The sequence below is a fragment of the Megalops cyprinoides genome, chromosome 11 (assembly GCF_013368585.1).
Source record: "Megalops cyprinoides isolate fMegCyp1 chromosome 11, fMegCyp1.pri, whole genome shotgun sequence".
NCBI classification, from domain to species: domain Eukaryota; kingdom Metazoa; phylum Chordata; class Actinopteri; order Elopiformes; family Megalopidae; genus Megalops; species Megalops cyprinoides.
Window position 1 is genome coordinate 6,662,620 of NC_050593.1, and position 20,333 is coordinate 6,682,952.

General features: G+C 44.6%; 1 protein-coding gene across 4 annotated transcripts in view; it reads right to left on the reverse strand.

Moving 5' to 3' along the window:
* Positions 1 to 5,573: 5,573 nt before the first annotated feature.
* Positions 5,574 to 20,333, reverse strand: part of inpp4aa (inositol polyphosphate-4-phosphatase type I Aa) — a 58,745-nt gene continuing 43,985 nt past the window's right edge. For 3 of the 4 annotated variants that reach the window (XM_036541184.1, XM_036541183.1, XM_036541181.1), the window contains 8 exons: positions 18,261 to 18,293; positions 17,686 to 17,858; positions 16,314 to 16,437; positions 14,963 to 15,230; positions 13,690 to 13,787; positions 13,177 to 13,289; positions 12,503 to 12,657; positions 5,574 to 5,746 (listed from right to left, as the gene is read on the reverse strand). In XM_036541184.1, the coding sequence (XP_036397077.1) occupies positions 5,614 to 5,746; positions 12,503 to 12,657; positions 13,177 to 13,289; positions 13,690 to 13,787; positions 14,963 to 15,230; positions 16,314 to 16,437; positions 17,686 to 17,858; positions 18,261 to 18,293 (1,097 nt within the window). In that variant the 3' untranslated portion in view covers positions 5,574 to 5,613. Of the gene's footprint in view, positions 5,747 to 9,156; positions 9,669 to 12,502; positions 12,658 to 13,176; positions 13,290 to 13,689; positions 13,788 to 14,962; positions 15,231 to 16,313; positions 16,438 to 17,685; positions 17,859 to 18,260; positions 18,294 to 20,333 lie in introns of those variants that run through there. The other variant, XM_036541182.1, reaches the window with a different exon arrangement.

Consider the following 20,333-nt stretch of genomic DNA (forward strand, 5'->3'; position numbering starts at 1 on the left):
GCTGACGTGTCCTGTGAAGTATTTAAACGTCTGAGACAATGTGACAAGCGAAGCGCAAGCTCATTGGAAAAGCAAACAAAACTTTCAAACCCCCAGTTCGGATATAACGGGTCAATTGTCTGTGAAATTCACACGTTCTTGCAACGAAGTGACTTTTATTGGCTACTACTGAATTCCAGCGAGCCACATACCTGCTGAGTCTGAATCTCAAGACTACTTAAGTGGCGTTGAAAATAGCATTACAGTTGTAAATCAAGGTCGACACAGTTTCAGCAAGCATGGGGAGATTAAACGCACATTTAGTCTATTAAACGCAAATATATACACCATGTAAGCAATTCTACCTACCTTCTGCGTACTTGCAACCATTCTGTTAATCTGATTTCACACAATTATATGGAATATGCGTTCAATGCCTATTTGGGTAAATACTATTACTGTACTATATCCACGCTTTTCACAGTTGATTTGGTGCACTTCTGAAGTCTGTGCTCTCAAAACAGTTAACACAGCTGTATAAACTCTTGATAATTTCACAAAAACTAATACTACATTTTCATTGCTCTCTAATGACAAAACAAGACACAATTTTTCCTAAGCACCTCAAACAAAACAAAACTTAAGTCAACATTCAAGTGAATTTGGCCTGATGTCATGTTCAATTTCTATCATAATGTCAGGTGGGCTTGCAAATGATCAGCTCAGAAAGAGGTAATTGCTCATTTTTTCACTCACCAATCAGCACATCATTATGGAGTTATTGTTCACTACTTTGTGGTTGTCTCTATCTCTCTCTCTCACACACACACACACACACACACACACACACACATATACTAGTCAGTGAAAGGGACTGCTGAACATTCTGATAAACATATTTTACCATCAGTATTTCAGGGAGAATATAGGTCAATATCTGATCTCCTCAACAGCTGATATGTTTTATAGTTTTAATGCAAATATTTTTTTTTAGAAATGTATTATTAGGAATGTAAACAATACTTCATTTTGCAGTGGAAATCATCTGCAGTGAAATTCTGTTTAGATGGCTGTGTTAAATGTTTTGAAAACATGGGCCTTAGTTTGGCCAATTTGGATGCTTGGTTATCACTAACCACAGGCATCAAATGCAATACTGTATGCCCTGAGTTATGTTATGTCTCCTTCTGATGTTTTCTACTGTTGTGACATAGTTGGTACATTTTCCCACGCAAATGAATGACATCACTCAATGTTTCTGCTACAGTATAAAGGCAACCGCTGCACAATGGCAGTCCTTGATGAAAACAAAACAAAACATTAGTTTCTTTTTTGATTCTTGTCCTTGAATGAAGTCTCCCTGCATGTAGGAAGGGGGACCTTGTGGTTGGCAGCTGTATTTTGAGCATCTGTGCATCTAACTCAAATGGACAAGGGAAAACCGCTATCAGCAAGTGCTGAATATGTGACCACTACCGTAAAGAGGGCAGAGAGGAGGCGATGTTGTTTCGGTCTTTCCGCTCTATACGCCGGTTGTGTCTGTTGCATTTCTCATGCGGTACTCTCAGATCTTCCTCCCATCCAGGGAAGGCGATATAAACTTCATGACCACCAACACCTTCGTGGTTCATTACTCACAGTCCTCTGACACTGCCGCTTCTACTTAGCCTGGTTACCAGCGGTCACTGTTATTTGATATTAAACTACAATGTTACAATCTTGTTTTAGTGGCAGTTTAGTGGCAACTGAGATAAAGACGTTTGTCGAGCAAAACAAAAACACAAGGAAGGAGATATTTTCAGAATTTTTAATAGAGTTGGTCATACAGGAGAGCATGGGGGAAGAAAAGCACATTTTACAGCAGAGCTAAAATCTTTAAAGATATCCTAACTGGCTGTGCGTTAACCAAAACACAGTACAAACAAATGCAGAAGATCCAAATGCATATATCTTGGCAGATGCCATGACAGCATATCTCTTAAATTATACAGTGCTTATATATAAAGAACACAAAAGCAAAAAAATATATATGTGATCCAAAGATAACAAAAAACTATGTTTCCAATAATTTACAATAAAATATGTATAGAAATGATAACAAGAGACAAAAAATGTGTACACAGTACAATAATGCAACACTAATTGCATTTCACAGTTGATGTTATGGGCAGGACCTTTTTGTATGCTGTATACAGATAACCTTTTTTTCAGTTTAAAAGTACACTTAATATGTGAAGCTCTGCTACATGCATTTAAAGTAAGACACTTCTTTTTTTGTCTTCAATTCCTGATAAATACAAAACTGTAAGTCTATCACCTGATATTCAGCCAGGGGTGTTTCATACACTTCCAATAAACATTGTTTCATCATAGTCTTGAGATTCCAATGTTAAGACAACTCTAAATGCTGGTTCTTGAGAGAATAGTAGTCAGTCATTTTTAAGCTTCTGTGATCCACTAGGGAGAGAAGCCAGGAAAAGCAATGCCTATTGAGCTAAATTCTGGCCTTCTGCCCCCATAGCTGAATCAGTAAATTGTACATTTGTAAGCACAGAGTAGTCCAGCTGGACAACTGCATCAGGCAAATTGTTATACTATGTGTGCTTTACTGGCATCTATACTGTTGGATGGCACACCACGAGATAATAATGGTATCGATATGATGTGAATCAAACTGCTTTTGGGGATCAATTATTTTTCCTGTTTATAAGAAGAATAAACAATGATTAAGAGATGGCGAGAGAGTGTAAATAAAATGATGCACCATTGCTGATTACTTCCACACACCTTGTCTTGATTTTTTACTAATGTCTTTTAAAGGGACAATTTACATGAGTATTAGCAGTTTCCTCCCTTAATGTCTGCCACCCCTCTCCTCTCACTCCTTTCTTAAAAAGGAACAGAGATGGTGTCCCTTTTGGACTCTTGTAGAGAGCTACTGATGTGCTTACAAAACATTTCTGCAGTGCACACTTCTACCTCCCAATCTTAAAAAAAAAATCATATCTTGAAAGGGATAACCTCACTGATCTACATCTGATAAGTCTTCCGCTCAGTTCTTCTGCTCACTCTGTTTGCCCGTGCCATTCCTCCAAGCCGGGCGGCTTTTTTCACAGCTTGGCAGTTTTCATTTTCTGCTTGAAATGCAAGGCCTTTTAGAATGTCCTTGGGGTGAGAGGTGAAAGTGTGTTGGGATGTACTTGGAATATTAGAAGGCCCAAAAACAATAGTGCAAATTCAAATTTTTGGGCCTTCCTCGCAAAAATTACAAAATAAGCAATCATACCTTTGACACTGTGATACTGCTGACCACACCAACAACATAAGCAGCAAGGAGTACTTAACAGACATGCTCCACTGTATGCAAGAGAAGAGCCACAAACAAGGGCTTCATTGTGCAGCTGTGGCATTTATGAGGAAAACCCTTAAGGCAGTTTCTTCGTTTTGCTCTGGTATTTACGACCTCAGTTTGTATCATAGTGGACAGCCACATGCTCTGGTGCTGTACGATACTGTTGCATTACTGGTTTTGTACAGAGAACATGCTAAACGGTCATTTACAAACCTGGCAGACCCTGCACCCCTCCCCCTCAAAGTACCTCTTACAGAAAATACACATATACACCTACTGGATTGTACATACATGTTGCCTGAATAACATTTTGAGGACTCTCCTTTTTCCCCCCATATGCATCTCAGAGTTTGGACCTTGCCACATCCCACCCAATGAGGTCTGTCCCAGTGGCTTTTATTGAGGGCTGCATTTTGGGCATGCAGTGGTGAGGAGTCTGTTCATACCTCAGAGAAAGGACAGCTAAATGGGGCACTACTGGGGTGAATGTATGACAGGAATAGGAAGCTGACAAGGCTCACACAATTAGCCGTGCAAGTGGAGAACAGAGGAGGCTAGGGAAGTCCTGATTGGGTGGCTGGCCGTGGGAACCCCCTGCTGTGGCCATTTGGGATCCCAAGGGGTGCCTGGTGTCAGAGGTGGTTCTGATGGGCTGAGGCCAGAGCCCTCGGGCATGACCCAGCCTGATTGGAACTGGACAGGGCTGGATCAGACCAGGGCGTGGGGGGTGGGGGGGTGGGGGTTGATAGAACCCTGTAACACCAGTGCACAAGCAGCGATGGTCAAAGCATAAAAATGGGCAGCCAGAGAGGCTGTGCTGTATCTTGGTCAAGCAGCAGGGGGCTCTTGTACTCTCTCAGACATTTCTTGTGGAGTTGGTTGGGCTGTATCTGAGGGGTTGAGCGGTTTTATCAGTTGCAAGAGCACAGCACAAGCTGCAAGCTTAGCCAGACACACTCCAGAGACGCGGTGAGCTTTGTTTGTGAGGGTTGGAGGAATTTATGAAGTGCTGGACTCCACAAATCAAAATGCAGAGAGGCAGCTCATACATGCATGAAGAGACCACTGAAATGTATAAAAGGAGGGCAACGACGGCAGCTGACATTTCAGTCAATGCAGTCTGTAGTTTTTTTTTGCATTTTGAAATATCGCCTCTTGAGAGGCATTACTGGCCTGAAACAAATTTTAAAGGGAGGACAGTGACTGCATCAGGTTCTGAGGTCTGCCTGTCTGCTGTCCTGCTGTGGAGGTGTACCGTGAGGGCTTTCCACACCACATTCATTAGCAGGGCCTTTATCGCAACCATTCAATAAAGAGTATTCCTTGTGCCATCAGTGCATGAGCACCGCTAATAATACTAATAAACATTTAGAATGAATATTGTGAGAATTTATGCAGCTCTTAAATGTAGCATTTTTAGCATCATGTGACAAAAATATCCAATAGGACGTGAAGATCTTCCAGTAAACTGACTGGTCTTGTATGATATGCTTAAGGTGTGTGGTTACCATAACCACAGCTACAGATTTCATATGTACACATTTGCACAGGTTGAACACCTTAAGGGCACCAATGTATTTCCCTACACAGCGTTCAAAACCATGACCACAGGCTCCTGCAGATGGACACACTGCTCGTGAATGTGACGGGAAAGCTCCTGTTGGTCGTTGTCGGGGCAAGCCTCAGCGTCACCCCAGAAAACAAAAATCCCGCATCTGCAGCCCAGCAACCGGAGAGGACCTGGCCGTCAGCTCCTCCATGGCAACCAGCATCGGTTACCATGGCAGCACTGCGCGTCACTGTGCTTTTCTCATCCACAGCCTCCCAGCATTCATTTCTCCAGCCCGGTGTGAGAGGCCTGGCTGCAGTCGCTCAAGCATGCTGTCTTCATACACCGATCTAGCCAAAAGGCTTGACAGTTGTCCCTGTGTGCGTTTTTGTGACTGAGAGAGAAACATGCAGTATCTACGGTGTAGTTGTGACTCTAAAGTGAACACTGAAATGATTAGTTTACTGTGTAAAAAGGACTCCTACGCAGACTAGCCGATATGCCTTTGGTTTAACCTAGTGGTGATTCTGTGTGTTGTATATGTATAAACTTCAAGAACTGGAAAGTATGCATGAATTCAGGATACATACATCTATCACTTCTCACTTCTATCATATTAACAGTGGTTCTGCACTTACACTATGGGCATTTTGTTTCTTTGTTTTCTTTTTTGTGTTGCTTTTTTTTTTTTTCTCCTGTCTCTGTTGGTCAGGTCTGAAGGCCGGCTGTCCTATCAAGTCTCGACCTTCCCGAAAGTCCCCTCCGGAGGCCTGTAATGTTTGGGGAAGGCCTTCAGCTGCAGGGAGTTAAAGGCATACTTGCGGCAGCCCACGTTCTTCATGGTGTTCTCCCGTCGGCAGCCCTCGCTGAGCAGAGAGCACGGAGAGGATGGTCGCAAGCGGAGAAACGGAACAGAACAACGACAAAAAAGGGCCGTGTTAAGGACAATGGGCAAAACACAAATGGACAACTGTCAAAGAAAACATGGTGACAAACCATCAAAGCACACAGTCACATGACTCGGGATGGTCAACGGGAATGTGGGGGAGGCGGGGGGAGAGGAGTGGAGTAAGGGGAAGAGCATTCTGCCAATAGCGTCACAGATATCGAAACGGAAGAACACTGAATTTACCTCGAGTAACGTCAAACACGAGACAAGAGGAATACATAAAAAATTAAAGCTTTAAATTGTTGTTGTTTGTGTTTTTGGTTAATGACCCATTCTGGCATATTTAGGGAGACTATACATACACATATGGGCTCGTACTAAACAATGTTTAGCATTGCATTACTTGTAAAAAAAAAAAAAAAAAAGCTTAAAGCTGATTCTTTGAATACCAACATTTGTGTCGAGACAAGCTTGTACAAGATTAGAAAAAGGAAAATGGCACAATGTGTTTGGGTGGTTTCAGACATATTATGCCATTTCATTTGCAGCTCAGGAACTGTTTCCTGAGTTACTTGGAAGCTCACTGCCATGAAGAGGTAAATGTATCATCAAAGACACATGTATATGCAACTGAATCAACAGCAATGGAGCTTTGTCCGTGACATAAAGTGACAACAGTTGGAAGAACATTTTTATATCCACATTCTCATTCACATGCAAAGTGTACCCACAAATATACAGAGTAAACAGACACCTCTTAACAATAACCGCAAAACAAAATTAAATTTAAATATTCATTTTTCATCTATATGAAAATACTGCCAATTGAAAATTGACACACTGAAAAAAGTAAAATAAGCTGGACCAAAAAGATTAAACGAGAACACTTTTTCCACTGTGAATTATTTTCTGATCATTCTATCCCTGATAAGGTGAAACCAGAGGACCAGAGAAGTTAAATGGGAGCTCTTTTCCTTCTAAGTTTAATTTTCGCCGTCAGTACTACTTTCTGATTATTCTAACCCTGATAAGCAACTGAGAAGGAGAAGGGACACCTGAGGTTATCCGAGTTGGCAATTCAGCACTGAGGGAGACCACAATAATACGTCTACATTCACTGTAACAATATACTTTGTGTGTCCTTTTCCTCTCCTAGCAAAGGGTAGCACTTCCCTATGAAGAGGTCTACATGAGACATACATAAAACCTTCATTAGCACTGGCATTTACAAATATTCATAAAAATATGTGCCAACGGACACTGACTGTCACAGCATGTGTTATGTCACCATCCATGTCATAAGCAACAGGAAGATACAAATGATACAAGTTAAAGATGACATTCTGGGTTGGGATGTTATGGCATTATCACTTACTATAGTAACACAGCACGCACTGTGAAGGTTCATGCTGGTGCTCATGAATATTTATGAACTGAATCTGGTGTTATGGAGTGTGTATGCAGGCGTTATATAGGTATAATGTAGCACCTTTCGTAGAGTGTGTTACTGAGTGGAGAATCCTCTCATTGAAGACCAAAAACTGATCCAGGACTAGCAATTTAGGTATTGCAACTTGGCCTGACAACAGGGATTTTTCTGCTCAGAGTTTTGTGTACATGCTAGCTCATCCAATGATAGATAAGCTAGCATTTACACAAAACAATTTAATAATAATAATAACAACAACAACAATATTAATCATAAGAATAAGAATGAGTAGAATGTTATGCAGGGGCTACTCTCAGAATATTTACAAAGAGAAATCAGAACTTTAATTTTCCACTAAAATATACTGCATATATTCAAATATTAGTTTATAAAGTAAATAGCAACATTTCACAAACTTTATATCAAATCTTTAAAAAGCTATAAGCCCACTGGGTATAACAGCTCTACACCTCGTTTTTCATGGCAATGACCCAAAGACAAAGCGCTCCTCCTTGTGATGCCTAACCCAGATATCCCTCCGTTCAGTACTTCTGTTGGAAAACTCTGACAATTCACATTTATCTGCAATGAGCTCCGCCCCTAAGAGTCTAAATCAAACCCAGAGACGTCCCCTGTTCAGCCATGCAGGGAAAGAACTCTCATTACTGAGGCTGATCTGTGATGGGATAATTCTAAGCACACTAACTGAAGTCCAGAGCCTGGAATATGCCTGTGAAGGTGTTCTGGAACAGCATATTTTGGAACACCCCGTTAACTATGTAGGGCAGTGCGGAATGGGGGTGAGATGTATGTCAGTCTTTATCCAGAATATCTGACACAGTTAAAGTGGTAGACATGCAGTACTATTTACTGTGGACAAAAACCATGGCTGACCTCATTAGAGCCAATACTGTTTTCCAAAATGCAACAGTATGAATGTCTTGCATGGAAGCTCTCTCATGTCAATAAAATTAGAAAACGGGACTCTGGGTAGGCATGTCAAAGAGGGTTGTAGCCACTGCACATACTGCAATAATGATGGTACCTTAACAAAGGAAATAACCAGTAATAATGATCATTGATGTGTGGAGGGCCCTGGTGTGAAGGACAGCACCTCCACTTGTTTAACTAACTATAGCTGCAATTTCACCTGGATCAAAGGCCTAAGGGGGGCACTGTGTCTCTATTCTCTAAAAGTGCACAGGGCTGTGTCATTACTTGTTTCTGCATTTGGCACAGAAAAATCCCCCTCTATGCACCTCATGATTCCCATAAATTTTTAACTCAAATGCAACAAAACGTCTAAAATAACTTGTATTATGTTCTGCTAAATATTCCTTAAAAATCTCAAACCAACTCTCATTAGTTAAGAATAAACTGGAAATGCAAACAACTTAAGGAAAAGCTCACATAGACAGAGGAACTACGGCCCCGTAAAGGCAATCTGTACTGCATACTTAAGCACATTCTCCTGAGCGTCTAAAAACTCCCTGCAAAAAAGGACTGTAAAATTGCTTATCTCACACATCCTAGTCCTTACAATTACACATTTACCTATTTCTTACTAAAGGGGGTATTAATAAAAGATTTATGCCTTTAATGAAAGTGGACACTCTCTTCCCTCCGGAAAGAGTGGGAAGACTTAAAAACATACATCTAATCCAATCAAAAACCGGAACCCGACTCAGCATTGACAGCATGAGACTTGAAGAAATGAGTGATACAACCATAAATGGCTACAGTGTATAAACAGCAAGACCCAAAATAATACACTTAGGAAAACTTCATTTCTTTGTATACATGGTTATTACTGTAGGTCTTGGTACTTGGACGCTGCCTAAAAATACTGATGATAACTTTTGAAATCTTAAAAAGACCTATTTTATAACATCAACTAAAATAATCTGTGTTATTTACAGCAAAGTGTGCAATAAATCTTTTTTACAGTATACAAATGGCTGGTGGATTTATGCTGGATGCTTATTTGTCACTGGATGCCGTAATGTAGTTGGCAGCCTTAAGACTGCCACAGTCCCTGAAGTGGCCCCGTAACTACGTAAGTAAAAAGTAAAAGTAGAAGTTTGAGGGACAGGGTGGTGCTGTATAAATATGCTACTGGGCAGGAAGGCCTACACTCTGCCGAACTACCTAACAGGCTGAGATGCCTGAAAGGCGAGTGACCTGGGCTGGGTGGCTGCCTGCCTGGTCGACAGACAGGCTAGCGGGTTGGGCTGTCTGGGGAGCCGCCTGGCAGGCTAACAGGCGGAGGGGCCGAGGGAGGGCTGGCGCTCAGTTACAGCGGAGCCTGGCCAGCAGGTAGGCCACGCTGAGAAAGAGCCAGATGACCAGCAGGTTTGGGCTGAGCGCCAGTAAGGGGAGAGAGTAGAGGAGACTGGGGTCTAGGCTGAAATCGCGCACGGGCAACAGGCCACTCAGGTTCTTCTGCGTGACGCCCTCCCTGGTCCCAGCGCTGCGGAGAGGCAGAGGGGGGCGGGGCATGGAGGAGGGGCGGGGCCAAAGAGGGGGAGTGGAACAGAGACATGCGAAACAGGGAGTCGAAGTAGCATGGAAAGGTAACAATAACAATTATAATAATAAAGACAACCAGGATAATGTTGATGAGGATAAAGTGATGTTTATAATAATTGGAAAAAAAAATGTTTGTGCCAGAGACCAGGGAAGGAAGCAGGGTAGAATGGAGTACAGGCCAAATTAAATTGAAGGTAAAATTTGTGAAAATGGTGAAATCAGACAATAACCCCAACAACAGGAATAAAATGCAGTTAAACAACCAAGCAACAGGAAAACAGAACAAAATGAATGGGTCAAACCGAAGTGAAGAACAAACGACCATCATAAAGAGAGAAGATAAAAAGAGGAGAAAATTAAGACACATTTTCTGTAGCCTTTGGAAAGAAAGGAAAAAATAGTTAAGAAGAAACAACGATGGTTCTCCATGTTCTACAGATGAGGGAGTATGGGGTGGAGAGGAGGGGGTGTGGAAGGCTGTCTGGAGCCATGCAGCAAAGTCATGCGTCTTCCCAGCATGCATCAGGCATACAGCCACACTGGGCAGAAGGGGAGCATGGACTGTGGCCATGTCAGCCATCCCATAATTCTTTTCTGCTCATCCACAAAGCAACACCAACAGTGGCATACCCGCATTTCACAGAGAGCATCCTTTAAAACCAAAAAGCATATTGTTTGAGGAAACCATGGTGATGACCTACATTGTCTGTTTCTTTGTTTGGGCTGGAGGGGGTTTAAACTAAAAATTTTACACTTGGAGAAAATCTTAAATTTAAAATCTTAAACCTTAAAAAAACACAAACTCAGACTACGATGTTAATTACTGCCAAAGAGCAATGCAGAGCTTTCAGTTGTGGACAAGTCTCAGGAAGAATCAGGCGTGTAAAGTGTGCAGAGAAGAACTGGGAATGTTGGAGAGATGCGCGGAAGAACCGCACATAAGGCGGGGGTGGGGGTGACTGTGATCTCAGGCAAGAGGCCACTGAACAGGATATCATAGCGGGGGCTGGACTCCTCCTTGTCCCTCCACTCCTCTCCTGCTTGTACTCAAAGTCACGTTGATTGTCTTTCAAACAAAGGTCTGCTCTCCCTCTCCTTGAAGGTGGGGGCACGCCAACTACACCTCCTCCACCCTCCATGTTTTCCTCCAGGAGCCACTGTGTGGCAACAAACGGGTGTGTGGAGACGGACGAGAGAAGGAAGGAGGGAGGGATGGAGGGATGCAATGTGGCGTGGGTGTGGGGGGAGGGGGTGAGGAGCTCCCTTGCTTGAAATGGAAGGCATTCTCTGCAACTTGGCTGGACAGACTGGAGTGGGCAGAGGTGCTACGGCAGGCGATTGGTGTGAAGAACACACATATCAAGCATGAGGAACGAGTGCTAACTGCAGAGAGAGAGAGAGAGAGAGAGAGAGGGCGGGACTTCCCAACCAGCAGTGACTCCTGACCTCTGATTGGTCGAAATGGATGGGGGAGTGGGGTGGCGTTTCCAGAAAGCCAATTAGTAGTGGTTGAGAATTTAGCAAAAGCTACCAAATTAAAATATGTGAATAAATGAAAGGAAAGAATAATTCAAGGTAACTTGAGATTGCATGACTAAAGGCTTTGAGAATATCGAGGATGTATATACCCACTCAAGCAAGAGGAAGTGTTGTGTCTGGGAGTCTAGCTGCTGTCTGTTCCAAGGTACAGCATGAAAATGCCATTCCCAGACTCACATGAGCCTGAAAACCACTACAATTAGTTCAAAAGCCTCAAAAATGAGTGGAGCTACCACGTCCAATCAATGCCACGAAATCAACTCACTGATTTCGAGCAATCAGTGTTTTGCAACTGGGCATAGCACTGAATGACAGACACATGATAGTTCTTCCCATTCTAGATTTCACAAAGCCTCACCCTTTCATCACTACCAACTGGCCCCTCATTTGACACAGACCTGCGAGTTTACGAGCCCTCATGACACTGTCCAGAAGGACTACTCCGCATTACACCTCCACTGTCACCTGCACAGGTCATTCAGTTCCACTGAATCTCACAAAGATCCATGCACTGTGGCACTTCCCTGAAGGAGTCTCCTGTCCTCTACAGAGCACAGCAACTCAGTCTGCCATTGGATTCATACACACACCTTTACGCATATATGCACCACCTTCATGCTGCACATAGGTCTCCTTTACTTGCCTTTGTTACTAACCAGCTTCCTTTGGCTTACAAAACAATCAACCATATGATGATGTACCACTGAGACACTAGAGCTGTGAGGTTCTTTGTAAATCGACTCCTAACTTCCCATGAAAAACCATGTGCCAATACCGCCAAACCTACACTCTTCTGTGTTAACTGTGTTAACGGTTATGCTCTAAATTTCTTTCTTACCAATAACTTCTAACCCACAAATAAAAACAGCTACTGCAGCAACTGTGGTTTATGCACTTCATTAAGCATTCAGATTTCTTTCTACCGTAGATACCAAAATATAAGAATATACATATAAGTACAAATGCCAATTATCTTGGTCATTCAGACATTCACGTCATTATGTTTCGAAAAAAACAAAACAGGAAATGCCCCATTCTGGCGTCTCGATCCCCTGTATGCAGGGTGGACTGGGACTGCTGGCATTCGCTCACTTCTGTTATTTATTTTTTTTTTGTCTCCCCCGATTTGACGGAGTCTGCAGCCAAAAGCAGGCTGTGGGGTGGGAGTGTGAGGGACGCCCCCTGTAGTTGGCACTGTCCCAGCGCTGGGGTCGGGAGGGGGGGGCAGGCGCTTACCTGCGCATGCAGTCCAGGGCCTGGGCAAAGACCTGGGGGGCCATGCCGTGCTCGTGCTGCAGGATCAGGCACTGCTCCAGCGTCACTGACATCGCCGTGCGGTCCTTCGCGCTCTTGCAGCTGGTGAAGCGAACGCCGTTCAGGCGCCGGCAGATCTGCGAACGGGAGGGTCACATGACGTCACAGACTCCACGAACCAATCGGCTGGCTATGGGGCTCAGCGGTCCTTCAAGACCAAACTGGACAAAGCGACGGCGTCACTCAGTTTTACAGGAAATGATGATCTAAGATTGGGCAAATGGCCTATTCTCAACATTGCTCCAATAAATATACTTCAGTATTAAATGCTACCAATCATCTGAATCTCATTATCACAAACAATCTGGTAATCACCCAATGTCTTGGTATGAATTTAAATTGAATTCAAAGCTGTAGTTAGAGGCAGTCGGAAACATTCACGGCACAAACCTGAGGTTATTAAGGTGCCTCTGTACACACAATATTTTAATAAAAAAACTGGATGCTGTGGAAATAACACAAACATGCAGGGCAAATCACAAGGTGCCAGTTCTAGTGAATAAATAATTTATCGGCGAAACAACTTTTCCCTGATCAATACATTCAATTGCAGGGCGGACTTTTCATCACTTTTCATCAGCATTCGCCCCCCCTACCTCAGCCGCCTGCCACAGGATGTCCACGTTCTTGTTCTTCCGGGCGTGGACGTTCTGGCCCAGGAACCTCAGCAGCTCGGGCAGACAGGTCTGGCTGCGGGAGCGAGGTAGACCTGGGGAAACGGGGCAACACAGCGGGTCCTGTCTTTACAACACATCCGTGACAGTCCAGCAAAACACATGAGCTCGTTCCAGTAGCCTCAGTATTACAGGCTCATACGTTTGGCTTGCTGTTGGGAGCGGGCGAGCCAGCAGGGGGCGACAGGGAGCACATCTCATCATGCCAAGTCAAGGTTTTCGCTCTCTGTTCAGCTTTAAAAAGGGCGGCCAGATTCTCACGAACAGACAGCAGTACTGGGACTGCAGTAAAATTAAGCTGGATGCCACTGAGAGGATAGCTCATTTCTATTTTAAGCGCAGTGCTAAAGAAAGGGCGGTCTGGCGTGACAGGCCGAGGTAAGCGCATTATTTAAACTTCAGTTTTCGTTAAATGTGGTGCTGCGGGTGACTCACAATCTTCGGGTAAGACTTCTTTGAACTGTTCGAAGTAGGAGTTCAGACGAGCCAGGCTCTCCATGTTGACGACCTCCTGTAACGAGGTGTCTCCAAACCTTTCCGAAAAAAGAAACAAAAGACATCCACATGTAAATTACAAATGGAGTTGTTACCATTGATAAGCATGTCAGTGTAAAACACTATGCAATGCAGGTCTGCCTAACTCTGGGCCAACAAGGCCACAGCGTCTAAAAGGTGATGACACATTAACCCTCATTAAACAACGCAAAGGCGTGCAGGGGACAGTATGACCTTGCTCTCATACCCACACAAACATCTCCCCTCGCCCTCCCAAACATCTCTTGGCAATAAATTGGATATGCTGTAATATGTTCAAAGGTACCCTGGGATATATAGTGAGGAAAAAAACTCAGAGAGAGTATAAAGTTGGGTGTGAACAGCATTTATAATGTATGCAGTATAACATCCATTTCTGTGGTTTGTGCTTAATATGCCTGCTCACACATCCACACGTACAAAAACAGGGACTTTCAAATACATGCTGGGCTTCTTTCCATAAAATATATGTTATGCCCACGCATTAGTGAGCAGGGCATAATAACTCCTAATGCTTGTTATCGATAAAAGGTTTAAATAAACTAGCACTCATTTAGTGGCATGGCAGCTGTGCTTCCAGAATGGTGGCTGGTATGGAGATTGGGGATGACGCCTTTTGTCTTGATTGGGCGCCAGTCGGTCGTGAGGGAGGGCTTTTCTTTTTAAAAAGCCAAAATGGAGGGAAACCGGTGTGTGTGGGGATGCACCTGGGACCTGCCTGTCCTCCAGAGAAAGCTCACCTACCCCTGTCTTCGCCCAGGCTTTTTCTGTTTCGACAACTAAAAACGCGGAGCTCTTTGCCGGCGGAGCAAACTTATGGCCCGGAGAACTTATGAAGCGACCTGGTGAGGGTAAGCTCCGGTTTCCTTCCAGTTTCACCATTCCTGGCCAGCTGCCTTTTTGTGTAAATGAAGATCATACCCCTAGCCTAGACCAATCGTGCCCACGACATATAAAATTAATTTCAAGTTCCATCTGGGCTGTAACTGCAAGGGAAAGTACTGATGTTTTTACAGAGAGGAGGGCTACTGTGTTGCCTCCCAGTTTTGAGGATGTGTGTGGTCTGAGAGCTTAGATCCTTGCTGTGCTGATACTGTAGGAAGCTGGCTGCAGGGGTGTCCCCATGCCCCATTTCCCCGCACCCAGACCTCACCCCTGGGCCCCGCCCCCTTACTTCTCAGCCAGTGTCTGCTGCTCGTTGATGCCCACGTTGAACAGCACAGGCTGGACACGCAGCAGCATGCCATTCTGGATCTCCCGCGGCAGCGCATCGAACATCGTCCCCGGCAACGGGATGCGCACGTTGAAGCCGTCCCTGTTGCCGGTGATGACGGGCAGCATGTCGGCGGCGGAGTTGGAGGTGGCCTGTGTCACCTTGAAGGTGACATTCCTCAGGTCCATGATCCCAACACTCATATCCTCCAACATGGCCAGCTCCTCTCCTGAAACACAAACACACACATTCATTCACATCCTCCAACATGGCCAGCTCCTCTCCTGAAACACACACACACACACACACACACACACACACACACACATTCACTCACATCCTCCAACATGGCCAGCTCCTCTCCTGAAACACAAACACACACATTAACTCACATCCTCCAACATGGCCAGCTCCTCTCCTGAAACACACACACACACACACACACACACACACACACACACACACATTCACTCATATCCTCCAACATGGCCAGCTCCTCTCCTGTAACACAAACATACACATTCACTCATACACTCCAACATGGCCAGCTCCTCTCCTGAAACACACACACACACACACACACACACACATTCACTCACATCCTCCAACATGACCAGCTCCTCTCCTGAAACACACACACACACACACACACGCACACACACACATTCACTCACATCCTCCAACATGGCCAGCTCCTCTCCTGAAACACAAACACATACACACATTCATTCATATTCTCCAACATGGCCAGCTCCTCTCCTGAAACACACACACACACACACACACACACACACACACACATACACATTCACTCATATTCTCCAACATGGCCAGCTCCTCTCCTGAAACACACACACACACGCACACACACACACACACACACATTCACTCATATCCTCCAACATGGCCAGCTCCTCTCCTGAAACACACACACACACGCACACACACACACACACACACACATTCACTCACATCCTCCAACATGGCCAGCTCCTCTCCTGCAACACATACACACACACACATACACGCATCATTGGTCAACAGTGCACCTACAGTAAATGCACGTGCCATGTAAGCCACACAAACACACAGCATTGCCCAACAGAGCACTTACAGTAAAGACAGGCATCATGCTGTACCGCGTGCATGCGTGTGTGTGTGGGCGCGTGTGTGCGCGTGTGTGTGTGTTGCAGGAGAGGAGCTGGCCATGTTGGAGGATGTGAGTGAATGTGTGTGTGTGTGTGTGTGTGCGTGTGTGTGTGTGTTTCAGGAGAGGAGCTGGCCATGTCCACAGCAAGGCATGTGTGTTTACCGTAGGTGCTCAGCAGGCTTTCAAACTGTGCCAGCAGGCCAATGGTATACAGCTGTCTCAGGAAGCCGTCGTCACGGAGACAGTTCCTCAGTTTGATGATGAAACCACAGATCAAGGCTGTCAGCTAAAGGGAAACAAGACACATCACTCATGTTTACCCACCACTATAAAAACAGCAGTACACTGAAGCAAACACATCTCTCATTTTTACCTACCTCACACTAGAACAAACACATCTCTCATCTTCACCAGCCTCACACTAAAACAAACACATCTCTCATCTTTACCAGGCTCACACTGAAACAAATACATCTCTCATCTTCACCAGCCTCACACTGAAACAAATACATCTCTCATCTTCACCAGCCTCACACTGAAACAAATACATCTCTCATCTTCACCAACCTCACACTAAAACAAACACACTCTTCATCTTCTCCAACCTCACACTGAAACAAACACATTCTTCATCTTCTCCAACCTCACACTGAAACAAACACATTCTTCATCTTCTCCAACCTCACACTGAAACAAACACATCCCTCATCTTCTCCAACCTCACACTAAAACAAACACTAACGCTCCACAAACTGTAACAAAATCTCATCTTTACTAAGCTCAAATTATTATATACATCTCATTTTTACTACCCAAAACTATACTAAAAAATGGCACATCTTTACTGACCCAATACAGTCACAACAATTACTGATATGTACTATATTAAATACATTCACATTCACACATTGGACAAATATACAGTGTTACATCAGTAGTGTGTAAAATTGATGGGTGTTTTCAATCAGTACAGCATGTAAAGTCTGTCAGTGTATAAAATTAGTGTGCTCAATGAATCTAGTGAGTAATGTGTGTCGGTGCTCAGAGTGGGGAAACAGGATGTTGAGCTATTTGCACATATCTTGCCTTTGCAAGCTTTTGCAGGGAGCTGTCAGAATTCAAACGCAGTGACCGTCGCTAAGGGGTGGAGTAGTTTCTGTTTCTAGCAGGGGTTCATTCAAGCTTAAACAACAACATGCCTTCAGACTGACTTGTAGTGGGGTTAGTGGGAGGCTCTCCTGCAGCTCTGTGATGCAAACACATGTGTGAGGCAGAGGAGGAATGCAAAGCATCCAGGGAATTTCACAGAGCTGTCGTTTGAAACCGCGCGTGTGAGAGGCCGGGCAGAGCAATGCCAGATGCTGAGTGTGCAGCTTACACCCATACCCACGCCAGTGTCAGCCTGCGAGCTGTGCTGTGACAGTCCTGAAAATGTGACACTGCATTATTGGGCAACAGTTGGTGAGTTGTGTGTGTGAGAGAAAAAGAGCATTTCAGAGAGTGTACGTGTGTGCCTGTGTGTGCGGGTGCTTACAGTCTGGCAGAAGACCACGTCTCGGCGGTACTGCAGGGTGAGGTACATGGCGATGGTGGGCGCACTGTCCTGCATCAGCAGGAACACCATGGCCTTCTTGGCTTTGTCACTCATCATGGCCACACACTCCGTCAGCGTGGTGAGCAGCGGGTACAGAGCCTCGCTCCACTCACCTGCAGGAGACGACAGCGGTCACACACGCGGACACACACACATACACACACATGCACACTCGCACAAACTCACACACACGCACGTATGCTCTCAAACTGACTTTCACCAACACATATTACACAATGTGCAATGCCTCAATCATAAACTGTCTTTTCAGGAAGACTATACAGACCCTCCACCAAAACAATTTCTCTCAGGTTGAAGTGTTAGTTGAAATAATCATTAAAATAACAATAAACCAACACACACACCAGAAGAACAAAGCCAATGTTAATAACCGGTGATTGGAGACAGGCATAATAATTCAGTAACCTCTAGCGCTGTAGCCAGTGTAAGTTAGCGGAGTTAGCAGAAGCGCTAGCGCAGGGGTTGAGGAGCGGGCAGATGGAGAGAGCTCTTACCTGGGGAGACCTCCTCGCTGCTGGGGCTGCCATCTGGACGGGGGATGAAGGCGCAACATGCATGGTTAGGAAGCAGCTGAGAACTGCCAGCATTCAGACAGCAAACTACAGCGCAGGACCTGGCACAAACACACTCACACACACACACACACACACACACACACACACACACACACACACACACACACAGACAGCAGACTACAGCGCAGGACCTGCACACACACATACACACACTCACACACACACACACACACACACACAAACACACACAGACAGCAGACTACAGCACAGGACCTGCACATGCACACACTCACTCACACGCACGCACGCACGCACGCACACACACACACACACACACACATGCGCAGACAGCAGACTACAGCACAGGATCTGTGCACACACACATGTATGCACTCACGCACAAGGTAGACTATGCTAGAGGACCTTCATGAACACACACACACATACACACAGTAGACTGCCCCACAGGGCCTTTGGCTTGAAGCAGTCAGAGCACAACGAGTATACAAGCAAACAAAACCACAAGGCCATAATCTCCATAATCACTAATACAGACAGAAATCCACACACACAAGTACACACACACACACAGGGATTAGGCCTGCAGGGAGAGCAGCAAATTACAGAATGAAATCATTAGGGAACAAAGAATCACAGAACTGAGGGTAACAGACAGACAGAACATCTTAAGAAGATTTCAGAAACTCCTCCACTGGAATTGCTAGCTCCACTTTTCCAACACAGGAACACACTCTGTTCATGTTTCTCTGCTCATATACCTCTCTCTTACTGAATCAGAGAGACCATGTCCTCATCTCTCTTACTGAATCAGAGAGACCATGTCCTCATCTCTCTTACTGAATCAGAGACCATGTCCTCATCTCTCTTACTGAATCAGAGAGACCATGTCCTCATCTCTCTCTTACTGAATCAGAGACCATGTCCTCATCTCTCTCTTACTGAATCAGAGACCATGTCCTCATCTCTCTCTTACTGAATCAGAGAGACCATGTCCTCATCTCTCTCTTACTGAATCAGAGAGACCATGTCCTCATCTCTTTCTTACTGAATCAGAGAGACCATGTCCTCATCTCTCTTACTGAATCAGAGAGACCATGTCCTCATACCTCATAATGAATCAGAGAGACCATGTCCTCATCTCTCATAATGAATCAGAGAGACCATGTCCTCATCTCTCATAATGAATCAGAGAGACCATGTCCTCATACCTCATAATGAATCAGAGAGACCATGTCCTCATCTCTCTCTTATTCCATCAGTGTGACCCATGACCTCATCTCTCTCTTCCACAATCAGAGAGGCAGTCACCTTATCTTCCTCTCTTGCCTAAATCAACCCATTTGAGCAAGTTTGCGAAACTGACCCTCAACCAGAGAAGAAAGGAGGGAGACCTCACTGCTGTGTGCCTGTGTGTGAAAGCACTCATCTGTGCATGGGGGGAACACCCAAGTGTTCCAGAATCATCTTCAGCACTGTCCAGACAGGTGACCTTTCTGTGGGCCGACTCTGTACCAGCAAGAGGCTGGGAGAGCACAGATGTGTTTTTGTACTGTAACTACAGTGGCTGCAGCTTTCAGAGATTAGACATGCCTGTTTGGGGCCTGGCTGTAATTTGTGCCCGGCTCTGTATCTGGTTTTCTTGCTGTACAGTCTGTCCAAGCCTTGAGGTGTATAAAAACACACACTTTGCATCTCATTTGCCTGAGAAGTGAACAACAGGTGGCCATGGGGCATCCATTCCCAGCATGCATCACTCCTAGTCAAATCCGACCAGTGGTTTCTGAGGCTCTGGAACTCTCTATATCTGAACATCCTTGCATAGTCTCTGAAGATAAAAATCTATACATTTTTAATATCATACATAAATCCAGTGGGGAAAAAGGTATGGATTTTGCGGAAAAAGAGTCACAAAGACGGACCAACAATGTTCAACATTCAGAAGATTGGGACCAACAACATTCAACATCTTCAAACAATAAACAACAAAAGGTAAAAAATACAATCTATGTTTAAGGAAGAGTTATACAGCTA